The sequence below is a fragment of the Mustela nivalis genome (genome assembly GCF_964662115.1).
Source record: "Mustela nivalis genome assembly, chromosome: 19".
In the NCBI taxonomy this organism is placed as follows: Eukaryota; Metazoa; Chordata; class Mammalia; order Carnivora; family Mustelidae; genus Mustela; species Mustela nivalis.
In genome coordinates this window covers 21661026-21683722 of record NC_139038.1, presented here as the reverse complement: position 1 = coordinate 21683722, position 22697 = coordinate 21661026, and the positions used below count along the sequence as shown (strand labels likewise).

The 22697-nt window shown below is 48.6% G+C and overlaps 1 protein-coding gene across 3 annotated transcripts in view; it reads left to right on the top strand.

The window, feature by feature from the left end:
• Positions 1-22136, top strand: part of GGA2 (golgi associated, gamma adaptin ear containing, ARF binding protein 2) — a 40258-nt gene extending 18122 nt beyond the window's left edge. For all 3 annotated transcript variants that reach the window (XM_082714701.1, XM_082714700.1, XM_082714702.1), the window contains exons 5-17: positions 1115-1238; positions 2884-2987; positions 4513-4593; positions 5053-5190; positions 8845-8926; positions 12088-12213; positions 12971-13093; positions 13795-13823; positions 14200-14333; positions 16074-16231; positions 19058-19227; positions 20384-20494; positions 21028-22136. In XM_082714701.1, coding sequence (XP_082570827.1) covers positions 1115-1238; positions 2884-2987; positions 4513-4593; positions 5053-5190; positions 8845-8926; positions 12088-12213; positions 12971-13093; positions 13795-13823; positions 14200-14333; positions 16074-16231; positions 19058-19227; positions 20384-20494; positions 21028-21138 — 1491 coding nt within the window. In that variant the 3' untranslated portion in view covers positions 21139-22136. The remainder of the gene's footprint in view (positions 1-1114; positions 1239-2883; positions 2988-4512; positions 4594-5052; positions 5191-8844; positions 8927-12087; positions 12214-12970; positions 13094-13794; positions 13824-14199; positions 14334-16073; positions 16232-19057; positions 19228-20383; positions 20495-21027) is intronic.
• Positions 22137-22697: the final 561 nt, after the last annotated feature.

Below are 22697 nucleotides of genomic sequence, written 5' to 3'. Positions count from 1 at the left end.
AGACCCTACCCACAAAGGGCTCGGTCCTACCTAGACCTGCCTCCGTCCATACCAGCAAGGGGTTTCAGGTGTCCCCAGGTTACTTCCTGCCCTCTGACCAACTACAAATTCAGGGGTTCCCATGACTCCCTCCATAGTTTCATAATTCACTGGAAAGACTCACAAAAGATAGGAAAGCACAATACTCACTATTATCCTTTTGCTATAAAGGATGTAAGTGCAAGAGATCCGTGGACCAAAGTTTTGGGGAGAATGGGGAGCAGAGTCCCCGTACCACCCTCCAGAACTCCGTGTGTTCTAATCAGGAGGCTCCCCAAAGCTCCTTGCTGGAGAGTTTTGGTCGGAAGTTATGTAGGCATTTTGATTAAATCATGAGCTAGGCTTGGGCGCCTCAGTGGCTCAGTTGGTTAAGCGACTGTCTTTGGTTCAGGTCATGATCCTGGAGTCCTGGGATCAAATTCCACATCAGGCTCCCAGCTCCATGGGGAGTCTGCTTCTCTCTCTGACCTCCCCTCTCATGCTCTCTCTCTCTCTCTGAAATAAATAAATAAATAAAATCTTTAAAAAAAAAACCATTAGCTAGGCTTGAATTCCATCTCCAGCCCCCGCCCCTCCTGGGAGTTGGGCTGAACGTTCCCACCCTGTTGTTGTTTGGTGGGTTTTTCTGAAGTGGCCAGTCTTTCCCTTGAAACTAAGTGCCCACCATGAATGGTGAACGTAAACTCACATGTGGTCCAAGGGAGCTCCTGGTGAATAATAAAAGCTATTCCTAAAACTTAGGATATTCCAGGGGTTTTTGAAACTGTGCTGGGAACTAGAGAGAAAGACCAAATACATTTTACTGATCTTGCCTCATTCAAAAACTGAGTGTCCCCTGTGGCTCTAACCTAGCCCAGTATACGGTGGGCTTCACTTGAGCAGTTACAGAGGTTGACTCCTGGAAATCCAGAAGGCACCCTGGGGCTGGGCACCAGGCAGTTTGGTCTCTCTTGCTGCCCATCTCCACCAGCCTGGGGCAGCTCGCTTCCCTGGACCTCAGCGGCCATCTCTGCCGTGGTAGCGTGTGCTGGCTAAGTCCTTTTCAGCTCTATAATTCTTTCCTTTTTATTTTCAGTACCTGGGATCCTGGACCACAGAAAAGGTTAAAGGAAGAGTCATCGAAATACTCTTCAGTTGGACTGTCTGGTTTCCAGAGGATGTCAAGATCCGAGATGCTTACCAGATGCTGAAGAAACAGGGTCAGACTCCGTGGCTTACATTGCATTTTCTCGTCACAGTCGTTCTGTTTTTTTGTGTGCTTTGTGGTTTTCTCGGTGAAAGCTGGGCATCTTGCGTAGGACAGTAGAGTCTGAGACAAATGATTTTTTTAAAGATTGTTTTATTTTATTTTATTTTTTAATTTTATTTATTTATTTGGCAGAGAGAGAGATCACAAGTAGGCAGAGAGGCAGGCAGAGAGAGGGGGAAGCAGGCTCCCTGCTGAGCAGAGAGCCCAATGTGGGGCTCGATCCCAGGACGCTGAGATCATGACCTGAGCTGAAGGCAGAGGCTTAACCCACTGAGCCACCCAGGTGCCCTAAAGATTGTTTAATTTTTTTAAAAAACTTTATTCACTTATTTGAGAGAGAGCATGGGTGGATGGGATGGGGAGAGGGAGAAGTGTGGGGCTCGATCCCAGGACACTGGGATCGTGACCTCAGCTAAAGGCAGATGCTTAACCGAGCTGTTTCTCCAGGTCTCGGTAGCACCTGTTTGTGATCTTGCTCCCCCCCCTCCCAGGGCCAGAAGGCTTTCCTTTCTGTTTGGAAGCTGCAGTCTATTCCCACAGCTGAGGAGTGCACGGTTTGTTGTCCTTTCCCAGCAGTTGAAGGTGCTTGTTCTGGAGGAGAGAGGACGGAAGTGGGACCGCAGGCCTTGGCCGTGTCTCTGCATGAGGGCCTGGTGAGGCCTCGTGAAGAGCCTGTTGCTCCTGCGCTGCTGTGGGCCTCAGAGGTTCTGTGCTCTCTCACCTGCTCACTCCAGCCTGTAAAAAATTGAGAAACAACTTTATCCGAATTTTTCGCCTTGGTGTTGCCTTCCGTCTTTCCTCGGAGGCCCTGCCTTCCCTTAGATTTCAGGTCGTTCTTGGCCCTGTGTTTTCCACCGTGATGGATTCAGGAAAAGTGGTCGATCTGTAGGTTGTCCAGTGCTGTGTTGTTGGAGGTAGAGTCATGCAGTTTGTACCTCTCTGTGTCCTGAGCAGAAGTTGGGAGTCCACAGAGCCTTGTAGAAGAGGGAACCTGGATGGGGCACCTGGGTGGCTCAGTTGTTAAGCGTCCGTCTTCAGCTCAGGTCATGACCAAGGTCCTGGGATTGAGCCCCACATTGGGCTCCCTGCGGGAGGCCTGCTACTCCCTGTTCCTTTGCCTGCTTGTGCTTCCTCTCTTGCTGTCTCTCTCTGTCAAATAAAAAATTAAATCTTAAAAAAAAAACCAAAAAAAAAAACCCAGGAATCTGGATTCAGGATGGACTGTTTTTCTCCATCACATGTACTCACTGTTGTTGAGAGGGTCAAGGGTCGTGGCTTCTACAGTAATTTCTGGGCCCTGGGAGGTTATGTACCTGCATGTAATGATCAGTGTTCTTATAGCGTCAGGCGCGTGTCCCACTAACCTTAGGGTCTGGTGCTGATAAGAAACTCCTAGTTTCTTATGTCCCACTGGGAACACACTGTCGATGACCTCAAAGGGACAGACCCAGGGTATGACCAAGCCTCTGCATCCTCCCTCAGCTGACTTCAAGGAACCAGCACAAGACAGGGACATCAGAAACTAGGAGTTTCTGGACTTGATGCTGCTTCCTACTGAGGTCAGTGAGTACCTATAACCATGTCTTAACTTCTAGGCATCGTAAAGCAAGACCCTAAACTACCAGTGGATAAAATTTTGCCTCCACCTTCTCCCTGGCCCAAGAGCTCTATCTTCGATGCCGATGAAGAAAAGTCCAAGGTAGGGGCACCTGGGTGGCTCAGTGGGTTAAAACCTCTGCCTTCGGCTCAGGTCATGATCTCAGGGTCCTGGGATCGGGCCCCACATTGGGCTCTCTGCTCAGTGGAGAGCCTGCTTCCTCCCTCTCTGCCTACTTGTGATCTCTGTCTGTCAAATGAATGAATAAAATCTTTAAAAAAAAAAAAAAAAAGAAAAGTCCAAGGTAAGGAGCCCCTCTCTGACCTTGGTGGCAGCAGACCCCTTCTTTTAGGGATTTTCCTGAAATATCCCCTGAGATGTGCTCTGATCCCTGAACCAAAGTTGCGGGGGGATATGAGGAGGTGGGTTAGTGAGTTCTCTTTGGAGCAGGCTCTTAGAGTGGTAGCATAAGGTCTGGATGTCTTCTCTATGGATGGGCCAAATAGTAAATGCCATGTTAATGTACCCTCTGCCTTACCTGTACGAGCATTCCTGAGGGAAGGAAGGTACAAAAGGATAACCCAGGTGGGCCAGGTGGGAGGGTGGTTGTATTCAGGGTATGTGTGGTGTTGGGGGAAGATGCCGGAAAGAACTGGCTGTGTGTTCGCTCACATTTTTTCTTCAGTGCCAGTAAGCCTGATCCTACCCATCTTCCTTCTGCTGCCATCTCCAGTAATTGTTGCTCCTCAGACATCAGGAAGGAGAGGGATGAGGAACTGGGGATAGCTTTAGAGTGCCTCTGCATGGGGAGAGGGCCCTTGAGCACTGGTGGTGGCTGTGTGTTGGGACATTACCAATCTTGGTCACTCACAGGGTCTGGGAAATGAGTACCAGGGAAGCTCCAGGCAGTGTAGAGACAAAGGCTTGGGGACCCTCTGCTTCTGACTGCACCCCTGAGCTGCACCCTCCCTTGGACCTGGGGGTTCAGTGGCCATGGGGTCAGAACAAGCAGGATTATGTTAGGTTCTGGGCTGTCTTTCCCTCTGGTTCCTCTCCTGCCGGTGCCTTGCAGAGGCAGAGGGTAGGAAGAGGAGGGATGGCACAGCCTTCGGAGAAAGAGAGAATCCTGTGTCCCGGGGGCAAGCTACGAGATGCTCTGGGCTTCCCTGGAGCCTTTACTCCATCAGTGCAGACTGAGTGACTCCCACGGGCATGGCATTCTGCTAGATCACCGAGGTGTATCAGAGGGTGCCTGGGCCAGGACAACCTCAGCATTAGTGACATTTTGGGCCAGATAATTTTCCTGCTGGGGGCTGTCCTGTTGAGAGTAGGGAGTCTACAGTATTCCAGCCTCTACCCGCTGGATGCCAGTAGCACTCCAGTTGTGACAATCAGAAAGGTCTCCAGTCTTCGCCAGATGTCTCCTGGGGGCTGTTTCTTCCACCTGCCTACCCTGTCGAAACCCAGGGGTCTGTGGGGGGGGGGGGGTCCAAATACCTCCATGGCCTCACTGTGAGGACTTGGTAAGAGAACGTGTGGGAAGTCCGCATTCTGTTGCTGCGGCTGCTGCTCTGAGCCCTCTGACACCGGGGGGACGGCGTCTCACCGCCTCTTGTTCACCCTGCAGCTTCTGACGAGGCTTCTGAAGAGCAACCACCCGGAGGATCTTCAGGCTGCAAACAGGCTGATCAAGAACTTGGTCAAGGAGGTGGGCGTTTTTCCACGGGGCTCTGCAGAAGCAGCATTTGACTCCGCTGTGTGTGCGCTGGAGGGAGTGGGTGTACAGTTGGCCGAGGAGAGTGGTGTCCTCTGGGCCCAGAAGGGGGACACAGCCGCGGGCTCCCTGAGGGAACAGCAGGATGGTGAGGGGAAGCAGAAGTCCCGCTGGGCACTTTCCAAGTACTTCTGTGCGAGAGCCCCAAGCATGTCATAGACCCCAGTGTCTGTCCCAGTGACAGAGTCCAGTTTGGCCATCTGGTCCCTGGACTGCATTGCCTTTTGCAGGAATTCTGGGCTCCGCGCTTTCTTCGCCACTGAGTGGACACTCCCACCCACTTGGTGTTCTAGTGACTTCCCTGAGCTTGCCAGCTGAGTGCCTCTTTCCCGTCCCTCGCTCATGCGTTAGCCAGGCCTTTGCTCCTCACCTCCGTGTCCTCTCCTCTAAAAGGAGCAAGAGAAAACTGAGAAAGTGTCGAAGAGAGTCAGGGCTGTGGAGGAGGTACGGAGCCACGTGAAGGCGCTGCAGGAAATGCTGAGCGTGTGCCGCCGGCCCGGCCAGGCCCCGCCGGACCAGGAGGCCTTGCAGGTACCGGTTTTACAAAGTCAGTTCAAGTAGAATTGAGTGTAAGTGACACGTTAGAAATTGCACGTATTTCGAGCGGATTCGATGTGTTTTGACATGTGTGTGTCCATGAAGCCATCATCACAATCAAGATAGTAAACATGTCCTTTGCCCCCCAGAATCTCCTCATCCCCTGGGTCAGCCCTCCCCTCCTTGTGTGTCTTCACGTCCTCCAAGCAACCATTGCCTCGTTGCGTGATCTGATTCGCTTGTACTTCCTAGACTTGTATGAAAGGAACAAGAGTTTTCTTTCCTTCTTCCTCTTTTTATCTTTCTGGCTTCTCTCTCTAGCTTCTCCCTCTTGGCATAACGGAGATCCATTCGTGGCGTGTGCATCAATAGTTTGCTATTTATTGTTGAGTGGTATTCTGTTGTGTGTATTACAATATATCCGTCTTTTGATAGATAATGGGTTGTTTCCAGCTTTGGGTGATTGTGAATTAAACTGCTATAAACAATTGTATAGTTGCGTACAGGAGTCTCGATCCCAGGACCCTGGGATCATGACCTGAGCTGAAGGCAGAGGCTTTTTAACCCACTGAGCCACCCAGGGGCTCCTCCATCTTTTTTTTTTTAAAAAACACCTTTAGTGTGAATTTACTTATCCTAAGAGCAGCCATTAGCACTCGTTAGAAGAATTGAATCAGCCCTAAAAGAAGTCCTGGGCCCATTAGCACACATCTGCACCACTCCCCTCAGCCCCCCATTCCCCACCCCCCACCTCAGCGGCTCCTGGCAACCACTGATCCATGGTCTGTGTCTGTAGATCTTCCTCCTTGGACATTTTGTATAAATTGAATCCTACACCATGCCTTGAGTCTGGCTGCTTTCACTTAACGTCTGGAAGATTTCTCCACCTCCTAGTGTGTATTAAAACTTCATTCCTTTTTCTGGCCGAGTAACCTTCCGCCGCATGGCTGGCTCACGTTTTGTTTGTCGGTTCCATCAGTTGGGCATTTGGGCTTCCACTTCGGCTATTATGAATGATGTTGTGAACATCTGTTACCAGTTCTCTGTGTGTGCAGTGTAAGCTTTTGATTTTCTTCAGTACGCATCTGTGTCTGCAGCTGGAGTTGCCAGATCATCTAGTGGGTCCGTTTCAGTGTCTGAGCCAAGCCGTGTGCCAAACCACGGTGCCAGTTACAGGCCCACCAGCAAGATGGGAGGGCGCAGTTTTCCGGATCCTGTCAGCGCTTGCTACTGCCTGTCTTTTGGTAATAGCTCTCCTGGTGGGTGTAAAGTGGGATCTCACTGTGGTTTTGAAATGTATTTCCTTGGTGACGTAAGCTGAGCTTTCTTTCCTAGGTCTCTTGGCCGCTTGTATAACCTCTTGCTGAAGATCCTTTGCTCAATTTTTAATTGGGTTGTCTCTTTTGAGTGGTTAAGGGTTCATTATATATCCTGGATACCAGTCCTTTGTTGGACTTTCTCCTTTAATCTGGGAGTTTGATCTGTGTGTTGTCTTTTGTCCCTGGGGCTGTCGGTGTCCTAGCCGCGCCACCACCACCGCCAGTGCAGACAGATGGCGGTGGGAGCGGAGTGCTGTCCGAGGCAGCCGCTCAAAGCCTGTCTTTGCAGCTCTGCTCTTCTTCCTCCTTCCGCCAGCTACATGTGTCTTCTCTGTCTGCTTCCAGCTTTTTGTGCTTCTCTGCACAGGAAAGATGGCTTTCACGTAGCTCCTTAGTTTCCCTGTCCTTCCATTTCACAGAGTTAGCAGAAACAAACTAGTAGCTTTCCTAAGCCCAGCTTCCTGAGAGAACAATCTGTTTGTCCAGCAAGGCTCCCGTACCTACCCCAGGTCAATCAGCTATAGCCAGAACTGGGTAGAGTTGCAGAGAAGATCATGCTGGCCTCTGCGTCCGGGGGGGTGGGGACAGTACTCAGAAGGGTTACTGGGCTTGGGCCAGGCAGATGCTCCAAAGCCAGCTCCCTGTGGTGAGTTTGTGCCGGAGTCCATCAGCAAGGCTGGCATGCTGGGCCTCTAAATAGCACAGCTTTCCCCACCCAAGATGGTAACGAGCTAGGAGACAGGAGAGTCGTGGCGTGAAACAAAACTTCTTCCTTGTAATGGGCAGAGCCGTCTTTGGGGAAAAGGGCACATAAATATTCGCAAGTGGCTTCCCAATACGGAAGCCGAATCAGGCAGGTTTACCTACTGCTCAGATAGCACTGGCTCACCGCTGTTCTCCCCACAAGGGGCTTCCTTCTCTAAAACGTAGGGCTGGTGGGAGCGGAGCCGGATGTGCGCTTGCGTACAGGCAGGGCGCTCTCAAGAGCAAAGTGGCAGGAAAGGGGCATCCTTCCTGCTTCCTCCTGCCACTTCCCGATGGCGCAGGGGACAAGAATGAGGCACCAACAAATCAGCTTCAAGACAAAGGGAGCAGGGGCCAGCCGTTGAGAAGACTGTCTTCGCGAACGACCCCTCATTCCAGTATTTGTTAGGTAAAGATAGCAATCAACAAAGGACTGGAAGGAGATTATAGATAAGCAGGATGCGCCTGAGCAAGCAGTATAAGATCACCTAATTATCATCATCTAATGAACTGCAGGCAATCTCTGGAGAAGGGGAGGTAACAGAAAAAAGATGCAGGCCACCGTCCACCCTGAGCGGGTGCCGGGCATCCCCAGCTGCTTGGCTTCGAGAAAGTGTATTGTGTATTGTCCCCTCCCCAGAGGAGGATACTGCTGCTAGTACATGTTTAAGCATGTTTGGTCAGTGTGTTCTTCTCAGGGACGGTTACACCTCTCCCGGACTCCCCTAGCAGAGAGGTCATTTCACCAGCCCTGAGGGAGGGGGCGGGGAGCACTACCATCAGGGAGGACTGCGGTGCTAAGTTAGTTGGGTTCCTTTGCAAGGAAGTCTAACATGCACAGAAGCCAGCGTCCTCCTCAACACCGAGCATGTGGAGGGTGCTGCAGTCCAGAGCACTTCCCTGCGATCAGGAGAGTGAGACTTCCCAGGTGTTATTGGTGCGGACTGAGGTTTAGTCCTGGGAGAACCTGCAGTGGAAATCAGGGAGTGTTTTTGGAAAAGGAAGACTGGCATCAGACAACAGTTGGATGGGGAGTTTGGATGTTAGTTTTATTATTTTTTTTTAAAGATTTTATTTATGTGACAGAGACACAGTGAGACAGGGAACACAAGCAGGGGGACTGGGAGAGGGAGAAGCAGGCCTCCTGTGGAGCAGGGAGCCTGATGTGGAGCTTGATCTCAGGACCCCGGGATCATGACCTGAGCCAGAGGCAGACGTTTAATGACTGAGCCACCCAGGTGCCCTCTGGATGTTAGTTTTAAAGCAGAGGAATCTCTTCAGAGTTCTATGTGGGGTTACCCCATTATTAAAGCTCTTCTAGGAGGCAAGGAAAGGAGCTTGGAGAAGAGCTAATATCGTACATGCTCAGAAGGTAGATTCTTAGGCTTCTGTCATCTTTTTAACTATTTTAAAAATTCAGGTAACTATAGCCCAAACTTTTTCTGACACTGTAACAGCCATGTCATTTCAAAACTGCAGTCACGCATTTAGGATGGACAAAGGAGAATTCCAGAAGCCCTAGACTCTGCTGTATGCTTATTGGAGGCATCTGGGGCCTTGCTGTGAAACCAGGCTGTTTCCTTAGGTCGTGTATGAGCGCTGTGAGAAGCTGCGGCCCACGCTGTTCCGGCTGGCGAGTGAGACCACAGACGACGACGACGCGCTCGGTAAGGCGGTCCCCCTCCTCTGGGCGCAGCCGGGACCGCAGAGGGCAGATCACACGTGCCCCTTCCTGCTGGGCTGCGGTGGTGCCAGAGACCAGACAGAAGGGCTTGAGGTTCTGTGGTGGCTGGGCTTCCAAAGGGCGTGCCCCGTGTTGGCTTAGAACTGATTTCCAGGATGCTCGAGGCCCGAGCAAGCAGTCATCGGCAGGTCCGAAAGCGTGGAGAGGGGTGGGAACGTGCGGTGAAGGTTGGGCGCAAGGGAGATGCTAGAAGGAAGATTAACGGAAGTCTGAGGAACTGCTGCATCTCGAAGGTCTCCCCAACCTGAGTGCCGCAGGGGCTGGGCCACCAACCTCAATGAGGCAGGCTGAGGAGGAACGGAGGGGGTGATGGTAGGGGCTGTGGAGAATGTTCGTACCTGCAGACAGGGATTAAAATATTTTATACTTTATGTTACGGAAAACTTCAGGACATGTGCAGGGAAATAGTGGGATAAGCCCTGTGTGCCCTTCACCTGTGGGTAACAGCCACCAGCTAGCACATGACCCATCTTTTTTCCTCTTGTTGCATATGTACTGCTCTACCCCCGTAGCTCATTCTCTCTGAAGCAAATTCCAAATGTTTTAAGGTAATCAAATAGTGTTAAGATTTCCCTGGGCATTTCTCTCTCAACATTTCGTGCTAACCCTCCCGCCTCTTCCTCCCTCCCTTTTTTTTAAAGTTCTGAATCACTCAGAAAAGCCATGCTGCTATTTTGTAAGCCCTTTTTTAATGGATAGCCCCTCTGTTCTTTTTCTTTGTTATTAGATAAAAAGCATGCCCCCTAGCACACCCTAGCACATACCCTCCTCGGTGTCCATCACCCGGCTCCCCCTTCCTTCTCACTGCCTCCCTAAGAGCAACCCTCAGTTTGTTTTGTGAGACGAAGAGTCTCTTACGGTTTGTCTCCCTCCCCGGTCCCATCTAGTTCATTTTTCCCTCCGTTCCAACCACAGCCCCCTACCCTCCCTCTCAAATTCCTCCTATCAGAGAGATCATATGATAATTGTCTTTCTCTGATTGACTTACTTCACTTAGCATAATACCCTCTAGTTCCATCCACATCATTGCAAATGGCAAGATTTCGTGGTTGTTTTTTTTTTCTTTTGGATGGGTGCATAGTATTCCTGTGTGTGTGTGTGTGTGTGTGTACACACCACGTCTTTATCCAGTCATCTGTTAATGGACATCTAGGTCCTTTCCATAGTTAGGCTATTGTGACATTGCTGCTATAAACATTCAGGAGCACATGACCCTTCAGATCACTACATTTGTATCTTCAGCGTAAATATCCAGCTGTGCGATTGCTGGGTCTTAGGGTAGCTCTATTTTCAGCTTTTTGAGGAACCTCCACACTGTTCTCCAGAGTGGCTGCATCAGCTTGCATTCCCACCAGTAATGCAGGAGGGCTCGCCTTTTTCCTCATCCTCGCCAGCATCTGTCGTTTCCTGACTAGTTAATTTTAGCCATTCTGACTGGTGTGAGGTGGTGTCTAACTGTGGTTTTGATTTGTATTTCCCTGACGCCAAGTGATGTTGAGCACTTTTTCATGTTTTTCACTGTTGGCCATTTGGATGTCGTCTTTGCAGAAATGTCTGTTCATGTCTTTTGCCCATTTCTTGATTCGTTTATTATTTGTTTGGGTGTTGAGTTTGATAAGTTCTTTATAGATTTTGGATACTAGCCCTTTATCTGATACGCCATTTGCAAATATCTTCTCCCATTCTGTCAGTTGTCTTTTGGTTTTGACTGGAAAAACATGCCCTTTGACCTACAAAGTTTCTCTAGGCCTCAATGTTCTAATGGCATGCCCCATGATATTTAATGTTTTTCCATATCTGACCCTTCTTACAAATTGCTGATATTTCTTATAAAGTGCATCGGGGGCTTGATCAGATTCAGGATCAGTTAGAATAGGGATTGGGGAAGCAAGAACACTTCGTGGGTAGTGGTCAAGAGGCCCCTGGTTTCTGATGATCTCTTCATGATTATGGTCTGAACCCATCATTTTCTCTGATTGCAGTAAGCTCAAAAACAATCAAATTTTTAAGCAACTTGCTTGTGCCAACTAAAACATTTTGCCGGGTGAATACACCACCATGTTGTAGCTTATGTCCACGGTTAAGAAAATAGGCAGAAGCCAATTTCACAAAAGCTTATGAAGTTTTTGGAATCCAGTGTGTATTTTATATTTAGATGACATTTTAATTTGGATGCCAAGTTTTCATCAGAAGTACTTGATCTATATTTAGATTTTATGAAATTACAGGTAAAAACATACATTCATGTTTGTTCCCTACACACTTAAAAGCTTTCCAATAAGTGAATAAAGTACCAAAAAAATCTCTTTTTAAAAATCTTTTTGAAGATTTTATTTATTTGAGAACACAAGCAGGGGTGGTGGTAGGAGACAGAGGGAGAAGCAGACTCCCTGCTGAGCAAGGAGCATGACGTAGGGCTCAATCCCAGGACTCCAGGATCATGACCTGAGCCAAAGGCAGCTGCTTAACCGACTGAGCCACCCAGGTGCCGCCCCCTGAAAAACTCTTTAATATTCACATTCACAGGGCACCTGGGTGGCTCAGTGGGTTAAGCCGCTGCCTTCGGCTCAGGTCATGATCTCAGGGTCCTGGGATCGAGTTCCGCATTGGGCTCTCTGCTCGGCAGGGAGCCTGCTTCCTCCTCTCTCTCTCTGCCTGCCTCTCTGCCTACTTGTGATCTCTCTCTGTCAAATAAATAAATAAAATCTTAAAAAAAAACCAAAATTAAAAAAAAAATATTCACATTCACATTGACAAAACTGTTTTTAAGTTAATTAAATATTAAAGTTTTAGTTTCTTAGTTGAAATAGCCATGTTTCAAGTGTTGATCCTTGTGTTGGAAGGTATTGGGAATGAAGGCGAAGAAATTTGGTTTCTCCTGCATCTTGAACGAGAGGTGTTGGGGTTCAGGGACTGAATAACTAGGTCTGCTAGGGGTCTGATCACATGATCTGGCAGCAGGAGGCATAGATCTACTGAACCTGGTAGAGCTGTGTGGCCACTGCTTTCTGGAATGACTTTAAAAAGACTGAGATTGTTGGTGGATAACTGAAGGGGTGTTCTCAATTTCCCCTCCTCCTTCAGCGGAGATTCTCCAGGCAAATGACCTCCTCACCCAGGGAGTTCTGCTGTACAAACAGGTGATGGAGGGCCGAGTCATCTTTGGGAACACAGTGAGCAGCGCAGTGGGAGACCTAGCTGTCTCCACAGGTATGTGCAAAGAAGCCTCTCTTACCTTCTGCCCGGACATCCTGCAAATCCTGGAGAAGAAATGGATCCTTAGAATATTCTGGGTTGTGGTGTGGAAATGAGAGGCCTTGCTCTTTTTTCCCCTTCCCTTCAAGAGTTGGTTTTATGTAGCCAGCCTCTGCCACATGCGCCATCACCAACTGATGGGCGGGCTGGAGCCCGTCTCTGGCTCTCCACAGGAGCACATGGTATTTTGCACCCAGGTTTTGATTCCTCTTCTCATGAATGCTTACTCAGGAGAGCTAGAGACCAAAAAAACAAAACAAAAAAATAAAACAAAACAAAAAAAGATGTGTGTGTTGGTGGCTAACTACATCAGAATCATCTGGAATACTGGCTAAAACGCAGATTCTTAGGTCTTCAGCTTGGAGCTTCTGTATCAATGCTCCTTAGCACGTGGCCTGGGGGTTTGTGTTTTTATCAAGCACTCCAGTGATTGTGATGAGCTGTTGTCAAAAAGCCTGTGAGGCGGAGACGTCAGCTGTGCTGCTGGCCAGGTTGACTGGATGCCTAGCAGAGGACACCAGTGGCTGGGGTAGGAAGGCAGTCCTCTGGCTGCGTCCTGTCCTGTTCCAGATGTCGGCACAGGCTATCCACCACGGGGGGCACTGAGGGGCGGTGTGATGTCTTCTGTTTCGGAGGACGCCTCTGGGAAGCTGACGAGCGTTAAGTGGAGACTGTGCTCACATCCTGACATATCTTCCTGACTCTTGTGTAGTCTTTCAGAAACCCGCAGGCTGCACGAAGAGCTGCCCTCTGATTGACTTGGAGGTGGACAGTGGATCTGAGCAGGCCGGGACTGTGGCACCGTCCTTGCTTCACCAGGACCTGGCAGCCTTAGGTGAGGGAGGGTGTTTACGGGGAGCAGGCACAGAATGGCCCTGACTCCCAGGGAGAGCGAGTAATCTGGTTCCGCTTCGGGAGACTATGCCCGGTTTCAGAGGGAGCTGGGTATACAGTAGCCCCCTCGTCCGTGGTTTCAGTGACTCGTGGTCTGGAAGCCGATGAGCCTCCTTCTGACCTCTGGTCAGAAGGTCACTAGTAGCCTAGGGCTGCGTCCCATGCCTACCTCGTTCACCTCACTTCATCTCATCACGTAGGCATTTTATCATCTCCCACCACAAGAAGACAAAGGGTGAGTACAGTATAATATATTTTGAGAGCGAGACCACATTCACATAACTCTTACTGCAGCATATTATTTTTATTATCTGTTACAGTGTCTAACTTACAAAGTAAACTTAATCATAGACATGTATGTGTGGGGAAAAACATAGTAAATGGAGGGATTGCTACTATCTGCCTTTGCAGACATCCCCCGGGGTCTTAGAACATATCCCCTAATGAATAAAGGGACGCTGCCATCCTGGGAGGTCCCCATCGCGTTTAGTCTCAGATTTGCCACGGATGACTTGAGAATGATTTTGGGTAATTGCTTTGTCCAGGCTTTCTATGTGTTCTAGAAAGGGTGAACATGGTATCAATCTCTAGCTCCTGTCAGGTAGAGTTACTGGTGCGCATCTTTCTGTTTCTTCCTTCTAGGACTCAGTGATGCTCCGGTTACCAACAAGGTAAGGAAGCTCTTCCTAGGGGCTGGAAAGGAGGTCCCTCAAACCTGTGTTCATGAGGGCAGTACTGCCTGGGTGGTGGGGGGAGGGCCCACAGCATAGCCTGGTGGCGACTGGATTTGGAGGTCCGGAGCCTCTTCCTTACTGTTACTGTCTGGCTTCAACCCCCAGAGAGACACATTTTTCCCTCTCCTTATACTCCTACCCTCTGCAGTGGTATCCAGGCTCCCGCTTACTGAATGTCAGATCAGGAGTCCTGTGTTTTCTGGCCCTATTTCTCCTCCTGTCCCAGGAAATGCAGTCAGCCTTTGTCCTGGTGTCACCATGGCTCCTGGTCATTCATACCATGGCCTTATTTTAGGCATTCCTGCTTTCACAGGTTGCTGGTCAGAATTGCTGTAAGGAGAAGAAGAATCCCCCTGCCAGCATGCTGCCAGGTGGTGATGTTCAGAGCCCTTCTGCAGAAAGGAACTTGCTGGATCTCCTCTCCCCACAACCATGTCCAGGGCCTCTGTGAGTCTTGTAGGCAAGGAACATAGAAGAGGGGCTCCGTGCGTGTGCTTCTGCTCATCGTGTGGGGGGCAGGCTGATGGGCCGTGTTAGTGTACAGTAACACGGGGCACGCTTGCAGGTAGCCAGAGCCCTCTCTCCCTGGGCAGGCTGCTGCTTTCCTACCCCAGGTTCTGTGTGTGCTTCCCTTGTCTCCTTTGACTCCCCATCCCAAGTCAGACAAAAAAAACATGCTTTGGTTAGGATCTCTGCAAAAAGGGGTTGCTTTAACTAGTAGCAGCAGTAGGTGATGGTTTTGGTGTTCACAGGCTTTTTTTTTTTTTACAATGAAGTTAAGCAAAATTTGATCACTAGAGAACTAGATAACATAGAAAGGCCCAATTATCACTCTCTAAAGATAATGTCGAATGTTCCTTTGCTTTTCTCTCTGTGTGTAACGGGTTATGTTGTTTATTTTTTATACACATGGGATCATCATTTACAAACGGTTCCACACTATCGCATCTTTGATACATGTCCATGTCCGTTTCTATAAATTTGTCGCATTCTGGTGGTCTACTAATGCACGTGCACATAATACTCATATATTTAGTCACTGCCCTCTTGTGGGTGTTTAAATACCTCTCAGTTCAGAGGCACTTGGAGCTTTGTTACAGTGCGGATTCCTAGAGGTAGAAGTGCTCTAGCGTTTGAATCTAAATATGTGAACGTAGATCCTGCTGCTTTGCCTCTGGAGGGCTGGGGTGGCTTGCCTTCCCGTAGACAGCCTGAGCACGTCCATATCTGCGGTAGAGACACAGGGCCCTGGCCTACAGGAAGACGTCATTCTCGTTTGCACTCAGAGAGTCATCTTTTCATTTTCTCCTTCTAACCACTCAGCTGGGGGCTGGTAATCTTCCTGATCTGTGTGGGTTATTCTGCACTGTAGTTTCAGTTTGTATTGAAAATGTCTTTGGAGAGCCTGAGTGGCCCAGTCCGTTAAGCATCTGATTCTTGATCTCAGCTCAGGTTTCTATCTCAAGGTCATGAGTTCGAGCCCTGAGTTCGGCTCCTTGCTGGGCGTGGAGCCTACTTACAAAATGTTCTCAATTTACATTCCAAATGGACAAAATCATGAAATGTGAATATCACGGCCTGTGTAGTGGTGTTATCATCTTCCTAGTGCCCATACCATATATGGGAAACTTAACCTGAACAACATTTCAGAGGCTGCCTGGCAACTACAACTCTCATTCCTTTAATAATAGCTCTAGTTTACTGGGTTCTTAGGTCTGCACAGTCCCTGCAATTCTTAACATGTATTTTCTTTTTTAAAGATTTTATTTGTTGATTTGACAGGCAGAGATCACAAGCAGGCAGAGAGATAGAGAGAGGGAAGCAGGCTCCCCGCCGAGCAGAGAGCCCGATGCGGGACTCGATCCCAGGACCCTGAGATCATGACCTGAGCCGAAGGCAGCGGCTTACCCCACTGAGCCACCCAGGCGCCCTACATATATTTTCTCATTTAATTCTAATAACAACCCCATGAGGTAGATGCTAGATGATTTCCATTTTACAGATGAGAAAACGGAGGCACAGGTGAAATTACCCATCTAAAGTCTTACCCCTTTAAAACACACACACACACACATATGTATTTCTTTTTCTCTCTCTTTATTACCTAACTCTTCAGAAAGCCTAATCAGATTCCTGAAATTGTGTATTATTTTTGCTAGTCTTGATATTTTTTTCATTTCTTTGTAGGAATTATGTTCCACAGAAGAGCATTCCTAAGGAAGTGCCCCCTGGCACTAAGTCCTCTCCAGGTTGGTCCTGGGAAGCTGGGCCATTGGCTTCTTCCCCATCCACCCAGAATACATCGCTGGCTCAAGTGTTTGTCCCTTTGGAGTCTGTCAAGCCCAGTAAGTACAGTTTTACCTTCACCACCCCCCACCCTTGCTATTAAATACCCAGCTTTATCTGCTCTGGACTGGTAGGGGGTGGCTCTTAAATTGGGGAAGGTGAGTGCTAGGGATTTTGCCTGGGGGCAGAGGGTAAGGAGGTGGCTTCACAGTCTCTTACCTACTATTTTTCATAAAGTTTTCTGGCTTGGAGTTGACCCTAAAGGTGAAGGATATTGGCAGGCAGACTTTAATGAGGGGACTCGAGTCTTTTTAGACATGATGCTCACTCATTTGAAATTGAAGGGAATGTCCAGTCCAGTGTGGCAGAAATAACTTTGAAGAGGTGGGATTAGGTGGAAAGGAAGAACTTGGCTAGTGGCCGTCTACCATGGGGGGTCCTCAGTGCAGGAGAGCAGAGGTTCCCTCCTTACGAAGGAGGAAAGGTGACTGCATGCGGTCGGCATACTGGCATGGGAGCAGGAGACACCCAGGGTGCTCGGATGTACAGTACAGGCCCTTTTCTCTGGGCACACAGCTCTCCTGTGGCTCTGTGTGCTGATGTCGCATCTGGAACCAGGCAGAGGAATTAAACAGTATGCAGTAGGAGCCATTTGTGATACTTACTTGACCTTAAAAATAATACCTGTCTAGTGTTAATTTCCTGGTTTTGATCATTGTCCCATGTTATGTAATGTTAATATTTGTAAAAATGTAAACATTTGAGGAAGCTGGGTGAAGGGTGTGTGGGAGTTGTTTTTGTAACATTTTATAAATCTGAAATTATTACAAAAGTACAAAAATGAAAAAACAGATTTAATGTAGAAATTTTATTTTTAAAGATCTTATTCATTTTGGGGGGTGGGGAAGAGCAGGGCCAGAGGGAAAGGGGGAGAGAGAATCTCAAGCAGACCCCACACTCAGCACAGGGCCTGATGCTGGTCTTGACCCCTGGACCCCAAGATCATGACCTGAGCCAAAATCAGGAGTTGGACACTTAACTGACTAAGCCACCTAGTTGCCCCTCAAAGTAGAAATTTTAGAAAAAAACAGAGCAGAAAATTAAAATCATCTATACTGGTCCCAGAGATGGAAGTTCTATTAATATCTTAATGTGTCTTCTTGCTTAGTCATGTGTATATATATATACTTTTTTAATAAATTGGCACTGCAGTATATTTAGAATGTTTTACAGCCGGCTTTACTTTTATAAGCCATAGCATTTTTTCATGCCATGAATTATTCTTCAAAACCCTTACTTTTTAAATGTCTCCATACATCTATAATCATGGTACTGTCATTCATTTATTCAGTTCCTTTCTTCATTTAAAATTTTTTTAATTAAAAACATTTTTTTAGAGTGAGAGCACATGTGCTTGAGTGGTGAGGGACACAGGGAGAAGGAAAGAGAGACTCTGAAGCTCTGTGCTCAGCACGGAGCTGGGCTCGATCTCATGACCCCAAGATTACGACCTGAGCTAAAATCAAGTCACTTCACTGAGTCACCCGGGTGCCTGAATTCAATTCCTTTCTGAAGGATAATTTGTTTTTAGTTGTTTGCTGTTAAAACTGCTATGCCGAACATCTCTGGACACTTCTATGTTTAAACATTCTTGATTATTTCATCAGGATATATTCTTAGAAGTGCTGGGTATAGACATTTGAAATTCTGATCTGCATTAGCAAGATCCCTTCACAAAGGTCGCCTCTTTCCCTGTACCCCCACCACCGTACCTCAGGAGTTTGCAGACTTTTACATCGTTGTCAGTTTCAGTGTTAAACCGTTGAACGTACACTTTGTTGGTATCAATGTTAACCTACTGAATGTACACTTTGGTAAGTGATTTTTGGCATCAGCGAAGGATCTTCATTAGAAATTTTTTCCCAAATTATGTAGTTGTCTTCCACTTACTGAGCCAGCCACTGATTTTGAAATAGATGTTCTAGAATTCTCTCATTAGGTCTATTCTGCATGCTTAGTTTTCTACTTCACTCAGTTGTGTACTTACGAGTATGTACTGCTGCAGGTCGCCCTTCCCCTGTCATAAATGTGAAGTCTTGCACCACCCCCCATACCCTATTTGCCTTAGCCCATTGGAACGTCACTAAACCTACTGACTTGAAGAGATGTGTCTTTATTGTTTTGTAAAATTAAATGCGAGAGATGTGTGTGCATGTAGTCATAGAAGAGAGACCAGAAGGAAATAGGCCCAAATGTTAGCAATACTTTGATTTCTGAATTAATGGTGTCTTTTATTTCATTCTCTATGAGATCCTGTATTTTCTGTCATGTTCATAGTATTTGAGTCCTAATCCTGTCTCCCTTAAAGTTCCTTTTTTTTTTTTTTTAAACTGGTAATATGCTGGGGCGCCTGGGTGGTTCAGTTGGTTAAGCGTTTGCCTTCACCTCAGGTCATGTGATCTCAGGGGTCCTGGGATTGAGCCCCGAGCTGACTCTCTGCTCCGCGGGGAGCCTGCTTCTCCTTCTCCCTCTGCCCTCCCCCCTCTCTGGCTTGTGCCCTCTCTCTCTCTCTCTCCCTCTCTCTTGCTCTCGCTCTATCTCATATAAATAAATAAAATCTTTAAAACAAAACAACTGGTGATGTGCTTCAGGGGGTTGGATGGTGGGGAGCGATCAGTTTGAGGGGACCTAGGAGTCCAGGTTGGGAGTAGTGAGAGCTGGGTCACGGCAGCACCGAAAGCTTGGTTCCGAGGAGGTTAGTCCAGGAGCTGCGCTGACTGGAGAAGCAGCGGCAGCAGTGGGTGATAACACGCACATCTTTCAGGCGTGGCTGTTGGTGGCCTCGTGGTCATGCTAACCCTTTTGCTTGGGTCCTTCTCCACCAGGCAGCCTGCCGCCTCTTATCGTGTATGACCGGAATGGATTCCGAATTCTGCTCCACTTTTCCCAGACGGGGGCCCCTGGCCACCCGGAGGTGCAGGTGTTGCTGTTGACCATGATGAGCACTGCCACCCAGCCTGTCTGGGACATCATGTTTCAAGTTGCCGTGCCGAAGGTGAGCCGTCTGCTGGCCAGCTCCCTAACCTAGGACATGATCTTGGAGTTAGGTGTAAGAGACAAAATCCTCAAAGGAGTTTAAGATCAAATGGGAGGTTTATTGGCTTGTGGAGCTGGGGATTTCTGAATATCTGACTTTAGATGGGACCGGACCCACATAAGTCCTTAAAAGGATTCCTTGAGAATCTCTTTCCACCTTGGGGCGCCTGGGTGGCTCAGTGGGTTAAGCCGCTGCCTTCGGCTCAGGTCATGATCTCAGGGTCCTGGGATCGAGTCCCGCATCGGGCTCTCTGCTCGGCGGGGAGCCTGCTTCCCTCTCTCTCTCTCTGCCTGCCTCTCCATCTACTTGTGATTTCTCTCTGTCAAATAAATAAATAAAATCTTTAAAAAAAAAAAAAAAAAGAATCTCTTTCCACCTCTTGACTTTGCTTTCTTCTGGGGAGCCTGTTCTCCAGCAGACTCCAAAGAGCATGGAAATGGCTACCAGCAGCCCCAGAATTACATAGTCCTTTCCTCCCTGAACTCTTTTATCACAGAGGGAAACTTCCGTCTGGCACGAGGCATGCATAGTAATTACCCAAGAAAGGGGTAGGTTTGGCCCCATTGGCATTAGTTGGGTAATGGGGTAATTGGGACCAGTGCCTTGTGTTCAAGGATAATAGAGGTACTCTGACCAGTGTAGACATGACATCCGTTCCTCTTCGAGAGAAGTAGGGCCCCATGACTAACAGCCATACCAGCATCACAAAAGACAGGGAAAGGATGTCCTGAAAGGAAAGGATCAAGGTAAGCAAAAGTAAAAATACGCATTCTCTCATCCCTGCGGTAGTCTTGTGGGACATGTGTTATTGTTATCTCTTATTTTATAAACTTCTAGTCCATGGGTTCAGAAAGGTTAAGTATTTTGCCCAAAGTCCCAGAGCTAGTAAGAAGTAGAACTCAGCCCAAGGTATGCCCTAGCTCTTCATGCTGCCTCTCAGAAGCCAACCATTGACCACACATCTTCGATTTCTGGAAGGAAAGGACTTTGGGACCCTTTAATTATTTGGTGGGTGGAGGTCAAGTTTTCCTGTTTACCATAACTCCCTCTTTGAAGCTGTACTTTATTAGGAACAAATTAGATACTGGATTTTTCTGCCCCCGCCCCCCCATAGTCCATGAGAGTGAAGCTGCAGCCGGCATCCAGCTCCAAGCTCCCTGCCTTCAGTCCGCTGACGCCTCCAGCTGTGATCTCTCAGATGCTGTTGCTTGACAATCCGCATAAAGTATGTTCTGGTAACTTTGATAGCAGGGGGATGGGGAGGGAGGCCCTGGGCTGTCGGGAGATAGCATGGTAGGTTGAAAGAGGTTTATTTAGGTCTTGCTCTAAAGTGTCTGGTTGGGAGTGGTGGTGGGATATTCCCTGCTGAGGGTCTGTTTTCTTCGGGCTCTTTGGAGGAAGGTCTCTGACTGGGGTGCCATAGCTGGGAACCAAGAGTGACACAAATTCCCCCCAGGACCATGAGTCTTCTGAAAGGGTGAGGCCTGCCTGTCGTCCTCAACTGGTCTGAGTCGTGGTCCGCCTCAGGACTGCAGAGGCGGGGGAGTTCTCTCAGGATGCATGGCTGGCTCCCCTTGTGTTGGTCGTCTCAGAGTGCGCTGGCCAGGGGTCCCTGTCGTACAGTTGTTTCGGGGTCTTACTGACATGGAGTTAGTGTGATATTGCTATTCCTTGGTGACTGCTGAGTGGGCAGAAACTCTTAGAGTGGGCTGGTCTGTGTCTCTCCCCACTAATTTAATGTCTTCTGTCTTTGTGCAGGAGCCCATCCGGTTACGGTATAAGCTGACCTTCAACCAGGGTGGACAGCCTTTCAGCGAAGTAGGAGAAGTGAAAGACTTTCCAGATCTGGCAGTCTTGGGTGCAGCCTAACTTTTCACAAGACAGACCCCGCCATTCAAGCTTAGGCCAATGTGAATTTTGCTGTCTAGATAGGACTAATCATGGTGATATAGTGCCGAGTGCCAACAGTTCTATCCTGACGTCAGGCTCTGGATCCCAACCTCTGACTTATTCTGCACATACTGTGTGTGTGTGTGTGTGTGTGTGTGTGTGTGTGTGTGTGTGTGTGTTGCAGGGCATTTGGGGGCTTGGGGTGTGGACAGTGTGGGAAATGCTGAAGCATTTCTGACAACCATCTGCTACAGTCATCTGTTTCTGCATGTTTGTGGACACGGGTGTCCCCACCTCAGGTTGGAGGTTTTATAAGCCAAAGTTGTGTTGTGTTTTGTTTTTTTCCATGTATTGTTCCCTTTTCATTCATCCACTCTGTGCCTTGTCAGCCTTTGAAAGTCTTGGTTGCTCCCAGGCTGCTGTTCTCAGGGACCTTAAAAGGGACCTGGTTGGTCTTGGGGCAGAGAGTACCTTCTGGGGCACTCTCTTCCAAGAAAGACCTTGTCTCCATTTCCATTAGAGAATGCTGCTTGCGTGTGTTTGAGAAGATCTTCAGAACGGAATGCTCGGTGCACTGTTGGCAGGCGAGGGGCTGCCACTAGACCAGAGGACCACACTGGGTGTGGGCCACTCAACGTCCTTCACCACTGTGCCTTAGAATCACCCAGAGAAGACCTTCCGGGGCAGAGGGGAAAGCAGGTCCCAGGCCTCACGCAGGCCTCGGGTTCTGTGGGTGGGGCAGCCCGTCTCGGCCCTTCCTCAGGACCCTCCTCTCCATTCTCCTCCTCCACAAGCGTCTACTCTCAGAGCTCTTCGATGGTGACACCATGCCCGTCGTCAGTCCTAACAGACAGGCTCGCCGTCGCCTGTCTTCACCATCCAGCATGGAGAACTGTGACACAAATAGATAAGAAAAGAGCTTAGCAGTGATTTCAGTGGTGAATATAGAAAGTCCTTGAATAAAACTGTGTAGCAAATACGCTTTGTGGAGTCTTGTGAGTAGGAGACGCAGAGCCTGTTCCATTCGGAGGCGCCAAGCCTGAAGGGCCCTGTTGCCTGTGGAGGAAGTAGGAAGACTTCTTGCTGTGGAACCGGAAGAGTGACTTCAGTGAAGGGAGAGGCCCTGCGGGTCCAAACAAAGCTGGAGAGATGGATTGTTAACGTGCGTGGTTTGAAGGGAAAACTCAGGTGCATCACCTGTTCTTACTGAGCACCTGCTGTGTGCTCGGCATCTTCTGTAGTCCTGCTTTGCTGGTCATGGGGGAAGCGAGCTGAGCTTTGCCGATGGGGCCTGATTAAGGACTTCGAAATCGGAGCCGTTCACCTGTTGAGGCACGATTCTACCTCAGGAACCATGAGACTCTTTTTGGGGCTCTTTATCACAAAATCTCATACTTTCCAGGTTGATCTTTGAACTTCTACGTACAGTTAGAATCCCACCAACATTAATTGGCAGGGATCGGAGCTGTAAAAGATCATCTAGCTATGCTCATTTTTAAGCAAATGTGAAAACTCCTAAAACCGATGAGATGGGTGAC